This window comes from Aethalodelphis obliquidens, unplaced genomic scaffold, assembly GCF_003676395.1.
Source record: "Aethalodelphis obliquidens isolate GAN/ISIS:26980383/991018 unplaced genomic scaffold, ASM367639v1 scaffold5, whole genome shotgun sequence".
In the NCBI taxonomy this organism is placed as follows: domain Eukaryota; kingdom Metazoa; phylum Chordata; class Mammalia; order Artiodactyla; family Delphinidae; genus Aethalodelphis; species Aethalodelphis obliquidens.
In genome coordinates, this window is record NW_020837949.1 from 76,144,414 (window position 1) to 76,168,633 (window position 24,220).

A 24,220-nucleotide genomic window follows, 5' to 3' on the forward strand; every position below is an offset into this window, starting at 1 on the left:
AAAAAATTTTTTTTTCTGCATTGGGTGTTTTTTGCTGCATGCCGGCTTTCTCTAGTTGCGGCAAGCAGGGGGCTACTCTTCCTTGTGGTGGGAGGGCTTCTCACTGCGGTGGCTTTTCTTGTTGTGGAGCACGGGTTCTAGTTGCGCATGCTTCAGTAGTTGCAGCATGCGGGCTCAGTAGTTGTGGTTCGTGGGCTGTAGAGCACAGGCCCAGTAATTGTGGCACACGGGCTTAGTTGCTCCGTGGCATGTGGGATCTTCCCGGCCCATGGATTGAACCTGTGTCCCCTGCATTGGCAGGCAGATTCTTAACCAGTGCGCCAACAGGGAAGTCCAGGTACCTCATCGTTGAGTGATTAATATCATGCACCCTTTCAGAGTACTTTTTCGATCTGTATGCCTGGAAGTGATGTTAGTACCACTTAAGATCCATCCACCTAAGCATTCAGTCCGCTGGGCTTTGAAGGTACAAGTAACCCTTGCCAAGAAATATGCTTTCCTCACTTACAAAGACTTAACACAAAAGGAAAGTACTTAACACACTACTTCTCTGAATCTCTGGCAGGGTGAAGTAGTCAGATACGTTTTAATTTTCTACTGCTTGAATTTGGCCAGCCAGAGACTGCATAGAAGAGTAGGGTGGCAAATGAGAAAGCAAGGCACCCTTAACATTAGTTTACTTGACTGAATCAGCATGAAATTGATCAGAAAAGTATTTTGATTTATAAATATAAAAATGTTCTGGTGGCAAAGGAAGCAAATATTAGACGTGGTATCATTTAAGTTCTGGAGTCATAGAGTTGAATCGGGTTATTCTATAAGAATAGTCCTATTTTTCTCTTGTTGCTGTTGCAATGTTTTTTGTTAAGTAATTTTAAAATGAAGCAAACTCATTCTGTTACCTTTTTTGTTTTCAGAGCCCAAAGATCTACTTATGACTAGTGGCAGCCAATCAATATGTAATTGGGCCAAGTGCCTTTCACTGTCTAAAATGAGTCCCTTTGAAATATAAACCAAGACTTCATGCAAATGAATTGAAGATCATTTTATCTTTTATCATGCTTGAAGAATTTTCTTTTCCTTTTATCATTACTATATTTTGGGGCTTGGCAGACTATTTTTTTTTAGAATTGAAGCAGAGCTTAGGTCTCAGTTAACAGTAGATTTAAATTTGTGGGTTCCATTTCATTATAATGCATTGAAAAGTGTATAAGAGATTAGCTTCTAGATATGGTTGTAGGTAGCATGGTTTATCTGACCTGAGTATCTTGTGTTCTCTTTATAGGTAATGTTGAAATCAGGCACAAACATACTGTACTGGAGAACTACAGGCATCCTTATGGGTTCCAAGGCCGTCAAGCCAGTGTTGGTAAAAAATATCACAATTGAAGGTATTTCACAGCAGTCTGCTCTGGTAGTCACCTGTCACATTTAATAGTTAGAATATTGATTACTTTGTTGGTTTTGCTGGCTTACGGGGATTTAGGACAGAAATTAATATGTTAGACATCATATAGGCCTAGAGACCCTGGTTTTCTTCTTGGCAAATTGACTGGGATTTTTTTTTTCCTATCCGTAAACTGAATTATTTAATCTGTGTGGAAAAAGTAAACATGATGACAATTGTAGGTGTCTTTAAATAAAAGAAAATAATATTGATTAATAAGATCCTACTATTCATTCGAGAACTCTCTATTGTGCTGGCATAGTGCTTATTCAGGTCTCCACTCTATCCCTAAAAATAACAGTGAGATAGATATCTTGGCCTGACTGTCTCCTACAACTTTTGCCTCTCTGAACCAGCTTGTGGCTCAGAAGAGTAGCCAGTAAACCCTGGCATGGTTCATTCTCAATTAGGGCTACTTTTAATGAAAGCAGTTGATTCTCCTTTATTAAAGTTTGACTTAACGTTTTGGTATGTTCTAGGTACACCTGTGCCTGTGACGCTAACTCATTAGTCATAGGGACATCTGCTGGCAAAGGCTGGAATTACAAGCCAGAAGAAAAGTCGAGCCTTTCCCAGGGTCCCTTAGGTCTTGTCAGCTACGTAGTGAACAGTGGAGAAAAAGGGAGCAGGTGGCCACAAAGATGAGAGAATGGTATAGACTTGGAGGGAACCTTAGAGTTTATGCCACTTCTGATTAGTGGAGTTGTCTTTCGACAGCTGAGTTTATACATTGACTGTATACCTCTATCAAGTCTGAATCTCTTGTTGAAGTGTTTGCTGCACTTACATGTGCAATTCAGTATCCAGCCCAGTTCCTCGCACATAGTAAGTACGTTTTTGGTGTTGAATGAATGGGATATAAAAGACCTGGGCTAAGCTTATTGGTAATATTTCTCTCTCACTTCGGGTAGAGGCAGCAAGGACGCACTGATGTGCGTGTTGCTGTTGGGTCCTCCCATGCTCTCTCTGTTTCCCATTACCACACAGGGGTGGCGTACACATCGGAATGCTTTCCATGCAAGCCTGGCACCTTCAGCGACGAGCCAGGTTCATTCATCTGCCAAGTGTGTCCCAGAAACACCTATTCTGAGAAAGGAGCCAAAGAATGCATCAGGTGTGACGTGGACTCCCAGTTTTCAGGTAAAGTGAGTCTCCAGTTGATACTCTTTGTTCTTTTCTTTCTAAATTTATGTTTGTTGAGAGCATATAGTCATAAGCCAGAAATCACACATACGATGTGATGGACACAGTGGGCCAGAAACCAAAGTGCTGAACGGAATCCATACTGAGTGGGTAAGATAGGACATCTAATGACCCCTTTCTGCAGGACTTTTCTCTTTGTCAGTAATGTTTTCTATTCCCCCCCTCCCCCGCCAAGGTATCTGTTTTGGATATGTTCATACTTGTCTAAAAAGGTTCATTTTGTACTTTTAGATGATGCCTTGGCATGGAGATGTACTTAGAAACTTTTAATTTGTTCCAAATTTACAACATTCTGTGTTAATGGAGGAAATCGAATGTCTTCTTGGAAAAACCATGATATGCTCCTTGTGTATCATGGAAACATTTATTGCTCTAGGGAAAAGAAAAATGAGGGCCTTTTTTTCTTTAGGCCTTGCTAGTTCTACCTAAATTCCTCTGGTGCAGTTATTTTTACTTTTCACTTGTCTACGTTTTGTTTGTTTGTTTTCATGTCTGCCTTTTCTAAGAGTCACAACATAAATGACTCATTTCTGAAATTCGTTTTCCTGTTGCAGAAGAAGGATCCAGCAAGTGTAAGGAGCGTCCTCCCTGTACCACAAAAGACTATTTCCAGATCCACACTCCATGTGATGAGGAAGGAAAGGTACAGGCCGTGTTCAGTCAGCTCCATCCCACATTTATCCACCCTTTTCCCAATTTGAGCAGACTCGAATTTGTTCATGAGAGAGTTAAATGAGTAGATTTATATAGTACGTGTGTGTACGTAGCACGAAGGAAATTTAAGGTTTTAGACTCTGAAGCCCACCTTCCCAGCTTTGATTTTCGTATCTACTGCTTTTTAGTGCTGTGGGCAAGTTATTTGCTCTAAGTCTCAGTTTTTTCATCTGTAAAATGGGAATAATGTCAGTACCTACTTCATAAGGCTGCCATGAGAATGCATGAAATACTCAATTTAAGGTCCTTAGCACAGTGCCTGGCACATAGTGAGTGCCCAATCAATTACTGCTGTTTTTAACAGTTACATTTTTGTCAGAAATAATATCAGGAGAAGCACAGCCTTAAAGTGTGTTCTGTGACTCACAGGATGGAAATACTGTGTAACTTCTCTTTAATTCTTTGGTTACTCAGTAGCTTTGGTCAATAAAAGCCATGCAGCCATAGGCTGATTCAGTTATGGCAGATTGCTGTGTAATTGCATTAAATGCAAAGTAATTACCGTATACATGGCACTTAGCCAGAGGAATAATGCGCACAGGAACTCTGCAGTTGACCTGCCATTCTCTTAATTAAAAAGTTAGGGACTTCCCTGGTGGTCCAGTGGTAAAGAATCTGCCTTACAGTGCAGGGGACGTGGGTTCGATCCCTGGGCGTGGAACCAAGATCCCGCATGCTGCGGGGCAACTAAGCCCGTGCGCCACAACTATTGAGCTTGGGCACCCTGACTAGAGAGCCCACGGGCCGCAAACTACAGAGCCCGCGTGCCACAACTAGAGAGAGAAAAACCTGCAGCCACAACTAGAGAGAAGCCCGCGTGCCACAATGAAAGATCCCGTGTGCCTCAACGAACATCCCGCGTGCTGCCATTAAGACCTGACGCAGCCGAAAATAAATAAAATAAATAAATCTTAAAAAAAAAAAAAAAAAAGTTAGCCCTACCAGCCTGTGTCAGTAGGAGAAACTGAGGTTAAGGTGGCTGTGCTGCAGCATTCTTTGTGTGTTTTTTGTATCTTTGAAATCATGACATTTAATTTCTTGACCTAGTTTGTAACATATACAGAGATGTCAGTATTACTTTCTTTTCTTAATTTTGTATCCTTAGGTTCTAATCTATAATTTTTATATTTATATAATTGTTAACCTTACCCTTAGTCCTTAGGTTTTTTAAAAAAAGAATTTACTTTTGAATACTTAAGACCAAGTATATTCTTGTGTTTTACAGTATAACAAGTATTTACTAACTCAGAATAAGTCAAAGGAAGGCCAGTTTAAATTAGTGGAAAATTTCAATGATCAGAAGTACATCTATTACTTTTAATAAGAACAGTAACTCTAACAGCTTTTAAGTGACAAGGAGTTATGAAATAAGATCTTGAATGCCCTACTCTAACGGTCAGGTGAGACCTATTTCTATTTGGAAAATACATGTAGAGAGCCATTAAGGTGGGTTGAAAGTAACCTGGAATAATGTTTCTTTAACTAAACTTTTCTTAGCTAAACTTTCCTTATTAATGAGTAAGGCAAATTCAATTTGGTTTATTTTATGTAATAGTCATTCATTCAGCATTACTGAAGCTTAAATGAATGAGATCCAGTATACAAACAGATCTTGATTTTGCTATAATGAAAGTATTCAAAATTCATATTTTTATTATGTCAGTGAATAGAGTGACAAAACCTAGTTGACCTGGGCTTAAGGAAGTAAAGCCATATATTGAAATATATTAAATGTAGAATGCACAGAATACGTGCGCACACATACTCGTATATGCTCATGTGTACACCCACAGGCGTATTGTGTACACACATACACACAAATTACGCTCTTTCTGTTGTGTCTGGGTAAACTCTGAACTTGTTCTTGGTATAGAACAAAACAGTGTACCACCCCACCATAAACTCAGACATTCTTTTTTTTTTTTTTAATTGGAGTAGAGTTGATTTACAATGCTGTGTTAGTTTCTGCTGTCCAGCAAAGTGAATCGGTTATACGTATACATATATCCACTCTTTTTTTTAGATTCTTTTCCCATATGGGTCATTACAGAGTATTGAGTAGAATTTCCTGTGCTGTACAGTAGGTCCTTATTAGTTATCTATTTTATATCAGTGATTCTTTAAAAACTGCTTTAAGACTTAATTCAAGAGAAATGTTTCTAGCTTCAGAAGTGAACAAAATGCAACGGGAACTTAATTAGATAACAGATATAGTGAAGAAGTGTGAATAACACATGTGAATTTGAATTTTTTTCTATTTTTGTTTGTTTCGACATTTTCATTTGTTGTGGTTCATCTTTTTAAGAGGTATGTTATTCTTGCTTGGAGGAGCCTGGTGATTTCCCGGTGGCTTAGTGATGTTTCCCAGGTTGTTCAACGACTGTGTTTTGGCTCTTTTTGTCCTGTCATACTCTTTTTGATCTCATTTTCCCCATGCTTGGAGAGGATCATCAAGGGAAGTGGCTCTTGAGGTATACAGACTTTGAACATTATAATTTGTACAACACAGGAACGTTCAAGTTTTTGAAGCTTCATTATTTGATTGCTTCCTGCTTCTAGGAGACTTTTTTTTTTTTTTTTTTTTTGCGGTACGCAGGCCTCTCACTGTTGTGGCCTCTCCCGTTGCGGAGCACAGGCGCCGGACGCGCAGGCTCAGCGGCCATGGCTCACGGGCCCAGCCGCTCCGCGGCATGTGGGACCCTCCCGGACCGGGGCATGAACCCGTGTCCCCTGCATCGGCAGGCGGACTCTCAACCACTGCGCCACCAGGGAAGCCCTAGGAGACATTTTTAAGGAAAATTTAAATTGGTAACTGGAACCATTCTAATCCTGATTAAGGGACTCTCATTTACATTGTGAAAAATGTGAAATGCCTACTCATTCACGCATTTATTCAGTGAACCTTTACGGAGCATTGGTTATATACAGAGTTGCTGGGTGATGAGAGCAGGGCCATGTAAGGATAGGGAGAAGAAGAAGATGCACGTCTCCATAGACGGTACAGCAGTGGTTGTCCAGTTTCAGTGAGCATCAGACACACCTGGAGGCTCCTGTCTCAGATTTTCTGTTTCAGTAGATCGGGGGCAGGGCCTGAGAGTGTACATTTCTAAGAAGTTCCCAGGTAATTCTGATTCTGCGCGTCCAAGATCTCAGCAATTTGAGAACTACTGGTCTAGACTTTAGAGGAAGAGGTAGTCTGTCAAAGAAAATGAATTATTATTTCCAATTGTTATTAGTGCTACAGCAGGGAAATCTGAGGTTTTTTTGGGGGGGCCTCTGATCAGATCAGGGAAGGCTTCAGAGCTGTGTAAAACCTGGGCAAGGGCATGGGAGGAGAGCATTTCTGCAGGAGGAAGCAGGATGGTGAAGACCTGACGTGGGAGGGAGCCTGAGTGTGACTAGAATGTGAGGGTATGAGTAGGGAGTTGCCCTGGGTGCCACAGGCTAGTGCTAGAGTAGGCATGCTTTCACAGTAGTGAGTTAGCTTGAAAAGTTTACATATATTTTGTTTCCTAAAGGTTGCGTAGAGCCCACTTTTTACCTGTGTTGCATGAGGTACCCCCGTATGGTTACATACAAGCACATGCACAGATTCAGTGCTTGAGATTTGAGCCCCAAAGACTGTTGACCCATGATGATGGGCAAGTATTCTTCAAGAGAGGGCATCTTTTAATATTAACAAGATACTTGCTGGAGCGTCTCCCTATGGATGACCTCCGTGTGGATAAGCTCTCTCTATGGGTAAGACAGTGATATGGTTAAGTTGGATATATGGCTAACCCAAGAACTACATGTAAAATGTTTGATTTTATAATTGGATGGCAGCTAGGAGAATAGTTGATCTGGGTTAGCAGTATAGTTGTTATATATTTGCCATGGGAAGATAAATTTAACAAAGTATTTCTACTCATACCAAGAAGAATATGAATTCACATAACTTATTTTCATCATATTATTGAGAAATCCTTAACTTGGCATGAAGACATGAGGGTTAAGTATACCAAATAGTAAATTTATAAAGCTGGGTCAGGAAGATCTCTGTGCTTGAAAAATGAGCTCAAATTAGTAAAATCAAAATTTATTTGTGTCAAAGAAAGTCTCAGATATAAAAGTATTTAAAAAAGAGAAAACATTAACTTGCCAAAAAGATTTATAAGAGAATCCAGGCTTTAGAAGACCCGGCTCAGAAAATTAAAAAATACAGCAGATATTTAAAGGGGAAAAACTTTCCAAGAATATAAAAATTGAAAATTGGGTTTTCATTTAAGCGGTTTTTTAAAAAAAATTTTATTTTATATTGGAATATAGTTGATTGAAAATTTTGTGTTTCAGGTGTACAGGAAGGTGATTCAGTTATACATATACATGTCTCAATTCTTTTTCAAATTCTTTTCCCATTTAGGTTATTATAGAATACTGAGCAGAGTTCCCTGTTCTACACAGTTGGGCCTTGTTGGTTACCTATTTTACATATAGTACCCTGTGTATGTTAATCCCAAGCTCCCAATTTATCCCTGCCACTTTTCCCCTTTGGTAACCATAAGTTGGTTTTCTGCATCTGTGACTCTATTTGTTTTGTAAATAGGTTCATTTATACCATTTATTAAGATTCCACATGTAAGTGATATCATGATATTTGGCTTTCTCTCTAGGACTTACTTCTCTTAGTATGGTCATCTGCAGGTGCATTCATGTTGCTGCCAATGGCATTATTTCATTTGTTTTCATGGTGGAGTAACATTCCCTTCTGTATCTGTACCACGTCTTCTTTATCCATCCGTCCATGGACAGTTTGGTTGCTTGCAGGTCCCAGCTATTGTACATAGTGCTGCAGTGAAGGTTGGAGTGCACGTGTGTTTTCGAATTATGGCTTTCACCATAGAGAGGCGCAGGAGTGAGCCGGCCAGATTATAGGGTGGCTCTATTTTTAGTTTCTTAAGGAAGCTCCAATAGTGTTCTCCATAGTGGCTGTACCAATTTACAGCCTCACCAACAGCGTGGGAGGGTTCCCTTTTCTCCACATCCCTCCAGCAATTTTTGTTCGTAGACTTTTTAGTGATGGCCATTCAGATTGGTGCCAAGTAATACCTCGCTGTTGTTTTGATTTGCATTTCTCTACTGTTAAGCGATGCTGAGCATCTTTCCATGTGCTTTCTTTCTTTCTTTCTTTCTTTTTTTTTGAATCAGTGTGTGGGAAATTTACCTTTTGAAGTTGGCTTCTTGAAAGTCTGCCCTTTTACGAATTCTCTTTCGAGTACTACCCCAGGACGTTTGTTGAAAGCAGGTATCATTTTTTTTTTAATTGGAGTATAATTGCTTTACAATGGTGTGTTAGTTTCTGCTTTATAACAAAGTGAATCAGTTATACATATGTTCCCATATCTCTTCCTTCTTGCGTCTCCCTCCCTCCCACCCTCCCTATCCCACCCCTCTAGGTGGTCACAAAGCACCCAGCTGATCTCCCGAAGGCAGGTATCATTTAGAGCTCCATAGGCCTTGTGAATGTCAAGTGCCCGTAAGCACCGGTTTTAAAGTTGTAGTTACGGGAAACGGCCACAAGGTAGCAGCATTTCTTCATGCCAAACTCGGATTACTGGGGTAACCAGAGGCTTGGTGAAAGTCCTGTTCCAGGGTTGTAAAGGAGAGTGGAGTGTGGTAGAACAGACACCCAAGGGCTTGTGTTTCTTTACATCTTCCCTCTTCCACTACAACCCCCGGACCAATCCCAACCCCTGCAAAAAATGTGCAGGGATTGCTTTCATCCGTGGGGGCAGCGACTCTAAGGAAGGAGGCTGGAGGTGGGCACCTCAGCATCAGGAGACGTGGGGACCGGGTGACTTTTCAGTGCTCTTCCATCCCAGACAGTCCACAGTTTTTTGGTTGCACTAGGCTTGGCATAGCTGTAGGAAGGTTCGCCTGGATCTGGAGATTGTGGTCCCATCCAGAGGGGACCAGGCACTCCAGGTCCAAGGGGAGCTCCTTTGCTGGCACATCCTTCCCAGCTTCCTCAGCGCCATGAGAGTCCAGCCTTGGGAACCAAAGCTACTGAGGCTCCAGAGCTGTGAACCAGCCCGGATTTCCAGGGCCCGAGGGGAATATAATAGGCATTCCTTTTTTTTTTTTTTTTTCTTAATTTTTAGATCATATTGGAGTATAGTTGATTTACAATGTTCTGTTAGTTTCTCCTGTACAGCAAAGTGAGTCAGTTATATATATACATTTATCTATCTTTTTCAGATTCTTTTCCCATATAGGTTATTACAGAATATTGTGTAGAGCTTCCTGTGTTATGCAGTCTGTCCTTGTTGATTATCCATTTTCTATATATAGTAGTGTGTGTATGTTAATCTCAAACTCCTGACAATTCTCTTGTTCATCATATCAACAGAGGTTGTCTCATAACTGCCTGTAAAAGTCAGGGGGTTAAGGTAGTTTTGTAAAGGAGTCAGCAACTTACAGAAAAGCTTAAGGTTTTATTTATCTTGGGTACCAAAACTAGACAGAGTAACTTTTTTGGGTCTGTTTTATTTCACGGTAAAAAGTGGTCCCTCCTACCCTTACCACCCTTGGATGTGATACATGTTTCCTTTTAATGGTGGCAAAGCAAGGTGTCCCTTTTGCTTCTGTACTTGGAGATGATTAGAAAATTTAATGAACTTAAAAATTACTTTTCAGAATTGGAGTGGGGGAAGGCAGGGCAGGAGTCTCTTGACTCATGTGACTGGGAAATCATTGCAGAGCAAAGAGTTTTATCAAGACTTTCTCTTGCTCTTCTCGCGATATTCTGAGCTCAGTTTGATTTCCTTCTCAGGTAGGTTCTTTGCTCTGGTGCCAGATACCCCCTGACATCTCTACCCAAACCACTGTCACCATCACAGCGTTTTATAGGAGGGCTGACCGAAGTTTCCGAAAAGACTCTGGCCCTGCTTGAATCACGAGCCCATCTCAGACCAGCCATTCTGTCCAGTACTGTGAGCTCCTCTGGTTGGGCAGCTTAGTTCACCTTCTAATCCCTGTGGCTGGGGAGGCCAGACCATATCCCAGTTCCTTTCAGCATCACACAAGTCAATTCCTAAAGAGAGAGAGATGGTGTCTGTTACCACTTTAAAACGAGAGTGATCCTGTACATGTTCATAGAACACATCCACTCTTGAATAAGGTAGCTCTGGCAAGATTGTCTTGAAATACTGGGAATTCCCACATAATTTTGTACATACCTCTCTTGATACTTACATGGTGATCATAGTTTGCTAGTGTTTTGGTATGAGATCACTTTATTGCAGATACTTGTAAAGATGACTGTTCCCTTCACCGGAGTCTCTGCTTCCTGTAGACAGAAACATGTTCTTAATCATTAAAAACAATCTCTAGGCCTAGTAGAGTACCTGGAATGCAGAAGGTAGTGAAACATCTTTTGAATAATTAGTGAATGAGAGAATTGGTGAGTGAATGTATGATTAACACGTTTAGAGCGTTGTGTTCTGTCCTTGGTAGAGGCTTGGGGAAGTTCTCACAAAATGGGAAGAAGCTAGAGAAAAGAGGCCAGGATATTATACTATTTCATATGAAGTATGGTTGAAGTTTCTGGGAATGTTTTTTCCGCTTGGAAGAAAGACACCGTCGGATGGAGGAATCATGATCATCTTGCTGGTGTTTCCTAGTTGTCCCAAAGAGATCTGATCTCTTTCCTTTGAATAACCATGACATTTCATGTTTCTCTTGGAAATGATGATGATGACAATAATAATAGTAATAGTAGTGATAGTATTAATAGCAGAAGCAGCTGTCCTTTACATATTTATCTGCATGCTTGCTCTTTCTCTGTGTGTGTGTGTGTGTGTGTGTATTCACACATTGCCGCCAGTTCTTTTTTTCAACAGCTATGTAATTAGACATTAGTATACCCAGATTGCAAACAAGGAAGCTGAGGCTTGATGAGGTTAAGTAACTTCCCTAAGGTCATAGCTACTCATAGCTATGTCTTAAGGCTAGAATTCTTACCCAACTCTGTTTCCAAATCTGATGCTTCTGTATGCTCTTTGTATATTTTTCTTTTTATATTATAGCAGTTTGTGAATCTGTCTTATTAAACTGTAACCTCCTTCAGAGCAAACAATTTGTCTTATTAATATTTAAACTTCGTATAATGCCTTCTTCTAATAAGAATTTCCCAAATAGTAAGTTTAAGCATTTGAACGGAAGTCTTAGAAAAAAAAGAAATAGACCTTTCTTTGTTATCCCATAAGGCAAAATTTGGTTTATCAGGCAAATTTAAAGAAGATAAATTGCAGTTGTATGTAATGATGTTCTGACAACCACAGTTGCCCAGTTCTGGAACGGCATGTTTTGTTAAATTGGAAACTTCCCGGCAAAGCTAGAGTAGTGCCTGGTAGGGAAGGTTGTTTTAGAAGGAAGCCTTCTTGAGAGGAGACAGCCGACCATGGAACTTCTTCATCTCTGAGTCTAGGAAATTGTTGGATCATAAAGGGTTTGCTAGTGTTTTTGTATCAGATTATGTAGTACTTTCTTTGCCCTTTAATTAACTTCAGTATTACAAATTATTCCAAGTGCTCAATGTCTGTAACACGGTCCTTCTGAGTTATAAAGCAGAAGTAAGATGGAGGGGACATTAAAAAAATAGGGTATAAAGGGATATGGCTTTTAGATCAGCCTTTCTTCCTATATGATTTAAGCACGTGGAGTGTACTTGGAGCCTGTGTTTCTTAATTAGGATGATAGGAAACAACATGGCATTTCTCAGTGACTAGGGATTTCTGAATTTATTTTATTTTATAAATGTATTTATTTGTTTATTTTTGTCTGTGTTGCTTCTTCATTGCTACGCGCGGGCTTTCTCTAGTTGCGGCGAGTGGGGGCTACTCTTTGTTGCGGTGTGTGGGCCTCTCACTGTGGTGGCTTCTCTTGTTGCGGAGCATGGGCTCTAGAACGCAGCCTCAGTAGTTGTGGCGCACGGGCTTAGCTGCTCCGCAGCATGTGGGATCTTCCTGGATCAGGGCTCGAACCCGTGTCCCCCGCATTGGCAGGTGGATTCTTAACCACCGTGCCACCAAGGAAGCCCCGGGATTTCTGAATTTAAAATAAAATTTTCATGACAGTCTTCTTTAAAAGCTTTTCTTAAAAGAAAGGTTTATTGAGTTGTAATTCTCATACCATACAGCTCATCCACTCACAGTGTCAATTTAGTGTTTTTTTATTATATTTAATTTTAGAACAGTATCTTGCCTAAAGCCCCAGATAGAACCTCCGGTGCATTGTGTTTTTGTTTTGTTTTTTCCCAGTACAATGTTAAATCCCCATGGTGTCTTCCACATAATGGAAGAAGAGGACCCAGACTTTTAAGCATTTAGAAAAGGGGAAAACAGAAAACAGCAGAGGCTTCATAGAAAAGGAATCCAAGTGAATGCCGCTACGTAGAAGGGTGGGCTGAGGACGTGCTTAGCACAGATGTGATGTTGAGCCTGGCTTTGAAGGAGGGGTCAGACACAACTTGGCAGAATGGGATGGTAATAACAAGAGAGACGAATGATGAGTGCCCGGTGATTTGCAGCTAGAGAGGATTGAGGTTTGGGAGAGGCAGAGAGACAAGTGATAGCCTGCCTGACCGGGAATATCTGAGTTAGAACATCATGATGCACAGGGCTGTTAGGTCGGAGTGACAATCAGTAAACCCTTTGAAACAACATGTAATGTAGCTTAGATGAGCTCAGCAAGTCTACGAAGCCTTAGTGCGTTTGTGCAGCGACTTTCGAAGGAAGGAAGCTGGCAACCGTGGACAAACCCAGTCTCAAAATTTGTCTAAACTTCTGTCTTCCCAGTTTTGAATTTTATTTTTAAGTGAAAACCAGCTTCCCATCGATACCCCCAATGCATTTCTTTAAAACGTATTTTACTCATGCTTGTATATTTTAAATATACCTGGAGGCTGTAGCTCTTCTGTAATCTTAATGGCAGTCTGCTCAGTTTTGCTCTATTAGGGTTTTGGTTTCATAAAGCGTTTCATAATTTTATCGCAACTTGCCAAAGAATGACTTGATGGTTGGTTTTTCACCTGCACGGTGAGCCATCTGGTGCTAAAGATCATTAATATTAATTGTTATCTTTCCCCAGTCAGCCAGACTTGAAAGCATCTGCCCCATTAGAAAGAGAGGCACAGAATCAATCTGCCATGTGAAGCGAGAGGCTCTGCAAAGAAAACTTTCACTGTAGAGCATTTGACATTTGACTTTTCAACGTTTAAATGTTTAAAGGTGGTGCATATTTCCTAATTTTTAAACATGTACTGTGCTTGGATTGAAAGTCAAAAATGTACTTGCATACTTTATTATTTTTACCCTCACTGAGAGTATTTTTACTCTCCCTGGCTAGCGCTTCTTTACAATTACTAGCTGCGTTTGACTTCTGGGCAGGTATAAGAGGTCTTCTCCAAAGTTCCCTCATTTATAAACTCGTGCATAATAGAATCGAGCTCCTGAAGTGATGGGGAAGATTGCATGGTGCCCCCGGGATGAGCCGTTGATGCTCAGCCTCAGCGCCACACCCACTCCCACGTGGGAGCCAACTTTTCCCAGCAATGCAGTAGCTCACACACAACTCATTGAGATTTTAATTAACGTCAAAATAAATCAGCAAATTTGTGAATTGGCTAGCCTTGGAAATTTGTTTTCTATGCTGGTGAAGCCAGAACTTATAAACGACAACCCCCCAAATGTAATGAGGTTTCATTTGCTTACGTTCTCTGAGTTTTACATTGCCTTTCTCAGAGGAATTGAGAGCCCCCGTTGGATACAAGATCTGTTTACTTTTTTCAGCTGTTTAGGAAACTCCAGCAGGAATAGCCATCATTTGGCAGATGGTGAGTGAGGCAGATGGGGGAAGTGGCTGGTTAAGCTGTATCATGATGTAGGCCATAAATGCAGAGAGAGAGAGAGAGTTGTAAAAAGAAAAAAAAGGTTGTTTATACTTCTGTTGAGACTTCTACTTTTTAAACCGTGTTCTTAAGTAACCTTCATTAGATAAGGTAACCTATTCGTCCATAAGGGAATATTTGAGAATGAAATCGAGTGGCCGTAAGGGCTCCCTATAGATGACTTCTTCTTAACTGGAAATAACTATAGAGAATTGCCTTTAATTTGGGGTCTCCTGCTTCGATATTAGACGTATCATTGCAGAAGCTGTTGTGAAGGAGAAGCAGTACTTTCAGCCGACCGTATGTCTAACGAGGGAACCCTTAGTCTCTTTTTAAAAACGATATTAAGTTATGAAAGAGTTGATTTTTCTCTTTGCATTTAGAATGCCTTTTATGTTTTTCACCGTGCATATAAATTTTGTTTTGAAATGGCTAACCCACTTAATGTTTCTGGTTCCCAAAGACAATGATTTTATAATCACAGTTTTCTGGGTTTGGCTGAGTTGTAGCTACTTAGTTGTATCTTGTTTTGTTTTGGGGGGTGTGCATGTGTGAGAGAGAGGAAAAGTTGAAAAGACTACCCTCCATGAAGGTAGATGTGATCTTAATCCTGTGGTTTGGAGCACAGGTGACAGGGCCTAGAAGCCTCAGGAGGAAATATTTTAGCTACAGCTCTTGTAGTCCAACATCAGGTTATTGGAAAAGACTCCGAGAACATCTACCAGTGTTTATGAAATAACGGGATTGCAATGTGAAGCTAGAGATATTCTTTTAAAAAAATGACCATTTTGTTTTGTGATCGCTGTGTGCAAAGCATGATGATGTGTGTTGTAGGTAGGGGAAAGGAAGAGAGTAGTGGGGGTCTCAGCATGAGAAAAGGAGTCTGCATAGAAACTTAGGGCAGTTAGGGAATAAAGTGAACAGTGGCTAGAAGAGTGAGGGCTGCAAGCACGTTCTGTGTATTTTAGAGAGGAATTTCATGATGAGGCCATGCTGTGTATGACGTAAGGCCTTCTGCAGCTTAGTGTAAAAACATTTGGAGGTAATGGTCATTTCCCCACCGAAGTGTTTTTTTCTTTTTGTCTCATTTTGTTACTAAAGTTTTAGATTCTCTTCAGCTGGCCCTTCTATTCTATCACTGTTTGGACTTTACCTAATCTTTACCATGTCAATTTAACATGTTTGTTATTGGAAGTTTAAAGCAAATAAAGCATGTTATGTGACTTGCAAGCTTTTTTTTTTTTTTTTTTCCCTCTCTCTCTAGACACAGATAATGTACAAGTGGATAGAGCCCAAAATCTGCCGGGAGGATCTCACAGATGCTATTAGGTTGCCCCCTTCTGGAGAGAAGAAGGATTGTCCACCTTGCAACCCTGGATTTTATAACAATGGATCTTCTTCTTGCCATCCCTGCTCTCCTGGAACGTTTTCGGATGGAACAAAGGGTACGTGATATCAGCTGGTTCAAGAGTTGGACCTTGAGTGAAATAAACTTGTTGGACCACATTGACATTGTCCTGAATTGTTCTTATGGAATTTTTTTTTTTTTTTTTTTTTTTTGCGGTACGCGGGCCTCTCACTGCTGTGGCCTCTCCCGTTGCGGAGCACAGGCTCCGGACGCGCAGGCTCAGCGGCCATGGCTCACGGGCCCAGCCGCTCCGTGGCATGTGGGATCTTCCCGGACCGGGACACGAACCCGTGTCCCCTGCATCGGCAGGCGGACTCTCAACCATTGCGCGACCAGGGAAGCCCCGGAAAATTTTTAAAACACATAATTTTCTTATCTCACAGACTGAAGAAGAGTTAAGAAATATAAGGGAATTGTGAGACTGCAGTAGCTTATTCAACATAGCATAAGGATAGTTTTTAATGGCATTTTGTGTAACACACAACTTCTTAATGGGATGATGCTTTGGTTATTTATAAGAAAATTCCACCAGTTTAAGTGATGATGGATAAGCGCTCCTTTTCCAGTGTGTGTGCACACATGTATTGATACAAGCATAAAATACTTTTATTTCAACTGGAATAATCACATTTTGTGCTATAATAATAGCAAAACTTGATTATTTTGATCAGATAGCCATTAAAATAGTTCCTAAGTAGATTGTTTCATAGTGTACGTTTGGGAAGAATTTAGTACTTACCAAACAATAATAAAGTGGTTACGGAATTTGTTTCACTTTTACTAGATAAAGATTACAGTGCATTTTTGTGGCAGGTGTCTTACTTGAATATAGCTGTGCTGTATACTTAATGTCCAGAGCCTCTGAGAGCATAAAAAGGACTCGAGAGTTGAATTGACTTGGGTTCAAATCCACTTGCTGCAGGCTACCAGTAGTGTGATTTAGCCACTAATTTGAATTCAATTTTCTCATTTGTAAAATTGCAGACAATAACATCTAGCTCGTCATCACTGAGCAGGTTATATAAACATGTCTCCTCCAGTACTTTGGTACCAGGAAATGCACGCTCAGTGAACATTTTCTCTCTCTCTCCCCTTCTTTTACTGTTGTGATAATGCCAAGTGTCTTGGCTAAATAAAAAAATGATTGTAAGAGGCCCTTTTATTTAGTGTCATAGATGTTAATTTAAGTTAGGTTTATTTATAAATCTAACTCTTTCCACACCCCCTCAGCTCCCATCATCACTTTTAAGTATAGCCAATATTTTGAATTTCAAGTAATCAGTCCATAATTAAATGGTGTAATAGTCTGTTAAGTTTAGTAACTAGTAGAAAGGGTAGAATATTTCCTTATTTATGAGTTAGAGGAAACTGATTCTAAGATCACATGTAAGTGAACTTATTTCAGAATCACCCTTCTTATGGAAGGTAATTTCAGTATTAGCAGTTATTCCCAGAAATGCAAGGAAAAATTATCTTAAAAGATTTTTGTGTTCTTCTCCTTTTTCATGTTAATCAAGTATATATGTGCATACTCTATTCAGAATTATTTTTCTTTCTAGACTGCTCTTGAAAAAGTTGTTAATTCTTAAGGGAATTGGTGGTTTACTATCTCTCCTTTCCACTTGCCTCTCTGCTAGTTAAAGTTTAGTAGTGCTTGGAACAGAGGAAGAGGAAGTTATCCGGGTGTGATTTAATTGTAATTCTCTGCCCCATTTGTCTCCTGTAGAATGTAGACCATGTCCAGCAGGAACAGAGCCTGCACTTGGGTTTGAATATAAATGGTGGAATGTCCTTCCTGGCAACATGAAAACCTCCTGCTTCAATGTCGGGAATTCAAAGTGTGACGGAATGAATGGTAAGTTCAGAATCAGCCTTCTCAGTGTATTTTGGTGATAGAGACTCTTGGACTCACCTGTGTAAAAACACACTAAATATGGTTATGAGGAACTTCATTCTTAGCATTTGGCTACTTGCCTGTCTTCCCAGACCTCACATAAAAATAGTAAATATGATGTCATAGCCACATGACTGCCCTCTAAGAATATAAACTGTTTTGCATTTTTTTGGAGTCAGTTTTGAAGTAGATGTTGCGAATCACCATTTATGGTTGTTATAAATACCAGAATAGATCACCAAGGGAGGCAATGAAATTTGTGTTGTTTGCCACTTGGAAGAGTCATAGTGTATATATAACACTGTATGAAAGCATTTCTGCCTGGATTGGTTTTCTGGCTCAGCACTGAGCCATGAGGAGGGGTTACATCATCTTAACTCCCCTGGCCTATGAAGTCTATGATCGTGTTTACAAATGTATATGAACCTCACTTACTGAAAACTTGGAAATATGGCAGAGTTCTATAGGACGGTTGCTGAATTTTATTTGTTCTTACATTTTAAGTGCATGGTGAACCTACCACTTAGTTACTCTGCAATATTTGTTGGTCAAATGAATGACAATATCTATGTATGTGGGTTGTTTTTTTTTTTTTTTGGTGGTACGCGGGCCTCTCACTGTTGTGGCCTCTCCCGTTGCGGAGCGCAGGCTCAGCGGCCATGGCTCACGGGCCCAGCCGCTCCGCAGCATGTGGGATCTTCCCGGACCGGGGCACAAACCTGTGTCCCCTGCATTGGCAGGCGGACTCTCAACCACTGCGCCACCAGGGAAGCCTTATGTATGTGTTTTTAAACTTGACACTAGAAATAGGTGTTATAGATACTAGGGTTTTACACTAAAATGTGCCCTTTACTTTTATAAGCTCATTGGCATTTTTTTTAATCAGTTCACTTTTTCTCAGTACTGTATTTTAGGTCATTGTAAAAAAAGAAAAAAAAGCTTTCCAATCACATCTGTTTTAAATCAGCACCTATCTGAAATAAACAAGCTTGGGATGTAGGAAGTGAGATGTACACATGAGTACTCAGGTTGACAAATCGTAGGTCCTTGAATAATTCTGGTGAAACAGATGCGTGAAAAAAAGCCTTTATACATAATGAACGTTATGGAATAGTACTCTTTATCAACTAATAATCCTGCTTCTGGGAATTTATCCTAAGGGAGAAGAAAAAAATAACACAGCAGTAATTACCCGACTATAAGGGTTTATGTTCCAAAAAGATCCTTTGGTTGAACTCTACGTTGAGGAAGTTTAAGACATAGGAAAAACAAGAATGGGAATGTATTGAAAGCATTGATACATTTGTGTGTGTGTGTGCATGTGTGTGTATTCACTTATTAGTGAAGATTATCTGAAACTTTTATTTAGTCTTTTAAAGAAGTTACTCTTAGTCTAACTCTCATGACAGTATTTAATTTAGCCCCTTGCTTACTCATTCACTAGAGGCTGTAATTTAAATTTTTCCTGATTTTCAGAAATGTTCAATTATTAATTTAAAAAGTATACATCTCTGCAATATTTAGTATGTGATATTGAAAGAGCAGACAGTAATGTGAAAAATACAGAGGTAAATGGTGATGTATATTTTTGTGACTGGTGGTACAGTAACCAACCTCGGGAAAAGCAGTGCTCAAAATAATGGGGTCCAAAGCGAGAGGCCCAGGGCGGCCTGTCTCATGAAGTCGTTACTCCATCATGGAATTCAAGTGGATGGGCTCTGACCAACTTGACTGTGTGACTTGCAATACTTTTGAGGTTCTTCGGTCTTGTCAATCTGAATTTACCACACTTGTGGAACAGGTGTGTAGAAGTACATCTTCCTGTACTGGAATTTTGCCCAAGAGGAATTCAGAGTTGTAAACAAATTAGTGTTTATTCATGAAGCTTTCATTGAGCATTACCTATAATACCAAAAATGGAAATAAGCTGAATTCCAGCAGTATGATAATGTTTACAAGAGTTATGCTGTACTAATTGGATGAAATGTTATGTAATCATTAAAAATGACAGCAGATGGAAAACGGATTTGGCAGCGTTTCAAGCATTTTGAATGGTCCCATCCTCCACCTCAATAATTCCACTTCTGGGAATTTATACCAAGGAAACAATGTGGTGTAAAGAAAGAAATTATGCACAAATATGTTAATTTTAGTGTTATTTATGAGAGTCAAAAATATGAGAAAACAAAGTTTTCAACAATGGGGTGTGATTAAATAAAATGATGATATAACCATACAACATATTGTTAGCTCTTTAACACTAGATATAGAAAGGATTTTTAATGGGGAAGTATTTTTGATGTAATGATTATTAGAAAAGTGAGAAGATAATGCTAAATGAAAAACAGAAAGTACAGTAAATTATAAATAAAACCTAAAGTATATTTTTAAGAAAATTATGCACTAGAAAAAGAGAGAAAAGAAACACACTGAAATGTTCAGTCTATCACTTGGGGGTGGGAGGTTTCTGAGAAGTCTGAATTACTTCATTTTTTTCACTTAGTTTACTCTGTTTAATAAATATTCCTCATGTATACACATTGCTTTCAAAATCAGGATAACAGCACAAAATATTTGTTTAAAAATATATTTATTTGACCCAGTAGTTCTTTTACTGGGATTCTTTTCTAGAAAAATACAGAAAAGCTTTACCCAAAATATCTTCATTATAGTGTCACTTCTGCTCACTAAAAGATAAAACAGTCCAAATGGTTACATTGAATGTATGGTCAATAGGAGGTAAGTCCTGTAGTATGAGTGATTTAGTAAATTATGGGAATTAATTACGTCTGTCTACATGATAAACTATTAATTGAGTTATTTAGCATGTTGGTGAAGACTTTATACATAAAAATGCTTATGCAATAATGTTAATTCATAAAACTATGAAACAAAATGTTACCAACAATAAGATCTCAGTTATGTAAAAACATGTATGCATCAAAAAGATAGTGAAAAGAAACACCTCAGAATGTTAACAGTAGTTTTTTCTGAGTGATGAGTTTATAAATAATTTTAGTTTTCATCTTCAGATTTTTCTGTAGCTTTCAAAATTTTATGATAAATATAAATATGATTTCTAAAACAAAAATAAATCTTAAAATAGAAATTGTGGGGCTTCCCTGGTGGCGCAGTGGTAAAGAATCCGCCTGCCAATGCAGGGGACACAGGTTCGAGCCCTGGTCCGGGAAGATCCCACATGCCACGGAGCGACTAAGCCCATGCGCCACAACTACTGAGCCCGCGCTCTAGAGCACATGAGCCACAACTACTGAGCCTGCGTGTCACAACTACTGAAGCCCATGTGCCTAGAGCCCGTGCTCCGCAACAAGAGAAGCCACCGCAATGAGAAGCCCACGCACTGTAATGAAGAGTAGCCCCCGTTTGCTGCAACTAGAGAAAAGCCTGTGCGCAGCAACGAAGATCCATCGCAGCCAAAAATAAATAAATTTATAAAAAAAAATAGAAATTGTGTATAGAAACATGGAGAATGTGGGATTCATTCTGAGGGATACAGCAAAAGACAAAGGTGCTGCCACAATGTATCACAAACTGGGGGGTTTAAAACAACAGAAATTTACCCTCTCACTTTCCAGAGACTAGAAATTTGAAAAGCAGGTATGCGCAGGGTCGTGTTCCTTCCGAAGAAAAGCATCTGTAGGAAGACCCTTCCTTGCGTCTCCTAACTTCTAGTAGCTCCAGGCACTCTGTGGCCTGTGGCAGCATAGCCCGTCTCTGCCTCTGTCTTCACGTGAGCATCTTTTCCTTGTGTCTCTGTGTCTTTACGCGGTGCTCTTCCTGTGTGTCTGTGTCTAAATCTCTCTCTTCTCATAAGGACACCAGTCATACTAAGGCTCACCCTAAGGACCTCATCTTAACTTGATTATATCTGCCAAGACTCTATTTCCAAATAAGGTCCATTCATGTGTACTGGGGATTAGAACGTCAGTATATGTTTCTTGGGAGGGGATACAGTAAAACCTGCAGCAACAGGCAATGTTCAAACATGAGAAATATTTGTTTCCTCTTGCAAGGATGTTGGTCCCCTCCAAACCTCCATGCTTGTCATCCATGTACTCCTTTCTTTTCTTTGGCCTTCTCTGCTGTTCCATTGCCCCACATGCCAGCTGAACACTAGGAAATTATCTTAGAGAAACCTTCGTAAATCCCCCCTTTCTTGGTGTAGAATTCCTCCACGTGGGAATATCCCTCTCCCTGTGACCCCCATCACAAGTTTTCAGTCTCTCTACGCTTAACTGCCTCTCACATGACTTACACTGCAGTGAAGGGCCTGGTGTCCCACTGGGTCAGACTGTTTTGTGGCTGTTCTACTCTTAGCATTAGGAAGTGATAGCTGCTTATCTCTCTTTTCAACCACGTGAACCTTTAGAGAGCAAAAATATTGGCATTTCTCTCTTACTCAGGTAGCTTCGTACATAACTGTTCTTTGAACTAGCTTGATTTATATGTATTTCACATATCACCTTTCTGTGAACCGCTGATGATGACATTTGGAAAATTGCCACATCACCAGTACAGCACTGATATTAATCTCTTTCCCAGTTTCTCTCTTATGCCTGTTCAAGTAGCAGAAGTTGACATTTTCTTTTGGAGGTACAAGTGTCCATGTTAAACATTGCCATTAGTTAATAACCTTGCTCGATGGTGTGTGAGGGCTGCGTCTCCTTTCCTCATTTCATGGTGGCCGTTTCAGCCCATGGCACGCTGATGGTTTCTCTGCAGAAGACAGACCTCACGTCACCTTTTATGTGCATCTCTATTACCTCATACTATTAACAGTTGTTAGCTATGTCTCTCGTAGTCTACTGATTCCATAGTGAGGGTGGACCCAGTCTTGTCTTTCTGTCCCTAAAGTAGGTCATGGTTCGTGGCATTCAGTGAAAGCAAGTTCACTGAGTGAATAAGTGAGTGAATGCAGAACAGGGGTTAAATTAGGGAACAACAATACAAGAAACTCTAGGAAAGAACCTCAGACCCCGCATCTTCATTGAGTAATTTGAAGTTTCTGTTTCCCATTGGTTACCTGAAGACTAGGATGTTTTCATCTTAGTATATCGAAATGGATAAAGACCATCTGTTCTAGTTAAAGAAAAATCATGCCTCATTGAGAAAACTGTTGTTAATTCGACCATTAAATACCTTTGATGCAAAAATATGCATTACTTGATTCTTCCTGGAGAATCATATGCAACGTTTTTATCGGTATCTAGGAGTCTACCTCTGCATGCCGTTTGCACCTGTAATCTAAAATTGGGAATTCTTTTTTTGTGGCCTTATATAAAAAGATTGTTGGAAATCATTACTGAAATTTTTACTGACAAAGATAACCTTTATCATTTCTAGGTTGGGAGGTGGCTGGAGATCATATCCAGAGTGGGGCTGGAGGTTCCGATAATGATTACCTGATCTTAAACTTGCATATCCCAGGATTTAAGTAAGGAAAACCAATTCTGATTCCCTTCTGTAGGAATCTTCATGCCTGTTTCCCTGCAGAAATAGATGAAGTAGGGCTGCCTTTATAAAGTATATTAATATTGTGATGTGCGTAGCAAATAGCAAGCTGTGTAGGATAATGTATTATATTTAAGAATATCTATAGAAACTATAACTGTTCATTGTATATTAATCAGATGAAGCTAGAGTTTTAAAAAATATCCTATCCAAATATTACAAAAAACTGTGACTGTTGGATGCTTAATTCAGAGATCTTAGTCTAAGTCATTTGCAGGAGAATCTCTTGGTTTATTTATTTATTTTTCCTCGCAGTTCTGTCTGTAAAGTAGTATGTTACAAATTGTTTAATCCTTTTAGCCCCCCATGTTGAATTGCCCAGCAGGAGTCTTTTTCTTGCTGTAGGCTGGGTGGCAGCATTTACACCAGGAGATCTGAGCCTATTACCATGGTTGTGTAGACTCCATGCAGCAGTAGACTGCACGGAGAGGAGAGGAGAGCGTGGCTTTCAGCTTAATGAAAAAAGTGATGTAAACTTTTTCTAGATTGTATTCAGAACATGCTGTAAATATCGCAATTTTAATCTGTTAAATAGACCGCCGACATCGATGACGGGAGCCATGGGCTCTGAACTGGGAAGAATAACCTTTGTGTTTGAGACCCTCTGTTCAGCCGACTGTATTCTGTACTTCATGGTGGTAAGTGGAAGAGGGGCTCTCAGAGGTGGATTTCAACGCTTAGCGTTCTCTTTGAAGTGTGACCCTATTTATACAAATTGCGATAAGAATCCCCATTTTTCTTCCCATTTTTAGGGTCTTCCAAAAACATCAAAAAGATATCTAAGGAACTCATTAAACATTATGTGGTGAAGTCCACAAAGGAAGTGTTCATTCCTTGTGGAGAGAACTGAGTGGTGGGGCCTGGGTGACAGACAGAAGCCAGAAAATATTAATCCCCTAGGAAAGTCCTTCAAAAAAAATATGCCACCAGCAGAGTGAAAATTCTCCCCTAGGAACCATTCAGCAATTGAGTCCATCAGGAGGGAAAAGCATGTATTAATAAGTGAGGGCACAAAACACTGGAGGCGGAGAGCTTTGGGAAAAATAACACCCTTCCTTGTTAAGTAAATAAACGTAGACAAAGGATTTTGCTATG

The 24,220-nt window shown here is 39.8% G+C and overlaps 1 protein-coding gene across 3 annotated transcripts in view; it reads left to right on the forward strand.

The window, feature by feature from the left end:
* Positions 1–24,220, forward strand: part of ELAPOR2 (endosome-lysosome associated apoptosis and autophagy regulator family member 2) — a 186,070-nt gene that overhangs the window by 120,748 nt on the left and 41,102 nt on the right. For all 3 annotated transcript variants that reach the window (XM_027102723.1, XM_027102725.1, XM_027102724.1), the window contains 7 exons: positions 1,286–1,391; positions 2,435–2,587; positions 3,205–3,293; positions 15,556–15,736; positions 17,426–17,554; positions 22,958–23,048; positions 23,661–23,763. In XM_027102723.1, the coding sequence (XP_026958524.1) occupies positions 1,286–1,391; positions 2,435–2,587; positions 3,205–3,293; positions 15,556–15,736; positions 17,426–17,554; positions 22,958–23,048; positions 23,661–23,763 (852 nt within the window). The remainder of the gene's footprint in view (positions 1–1,285; positions 1,392–2,434; positions 2,588–3,204; positions 3,294–15,555; positions 15,737–17,425; positions 17,555–22,957; positions 23,049–23,660; positions 23,764–24,220) is intronic.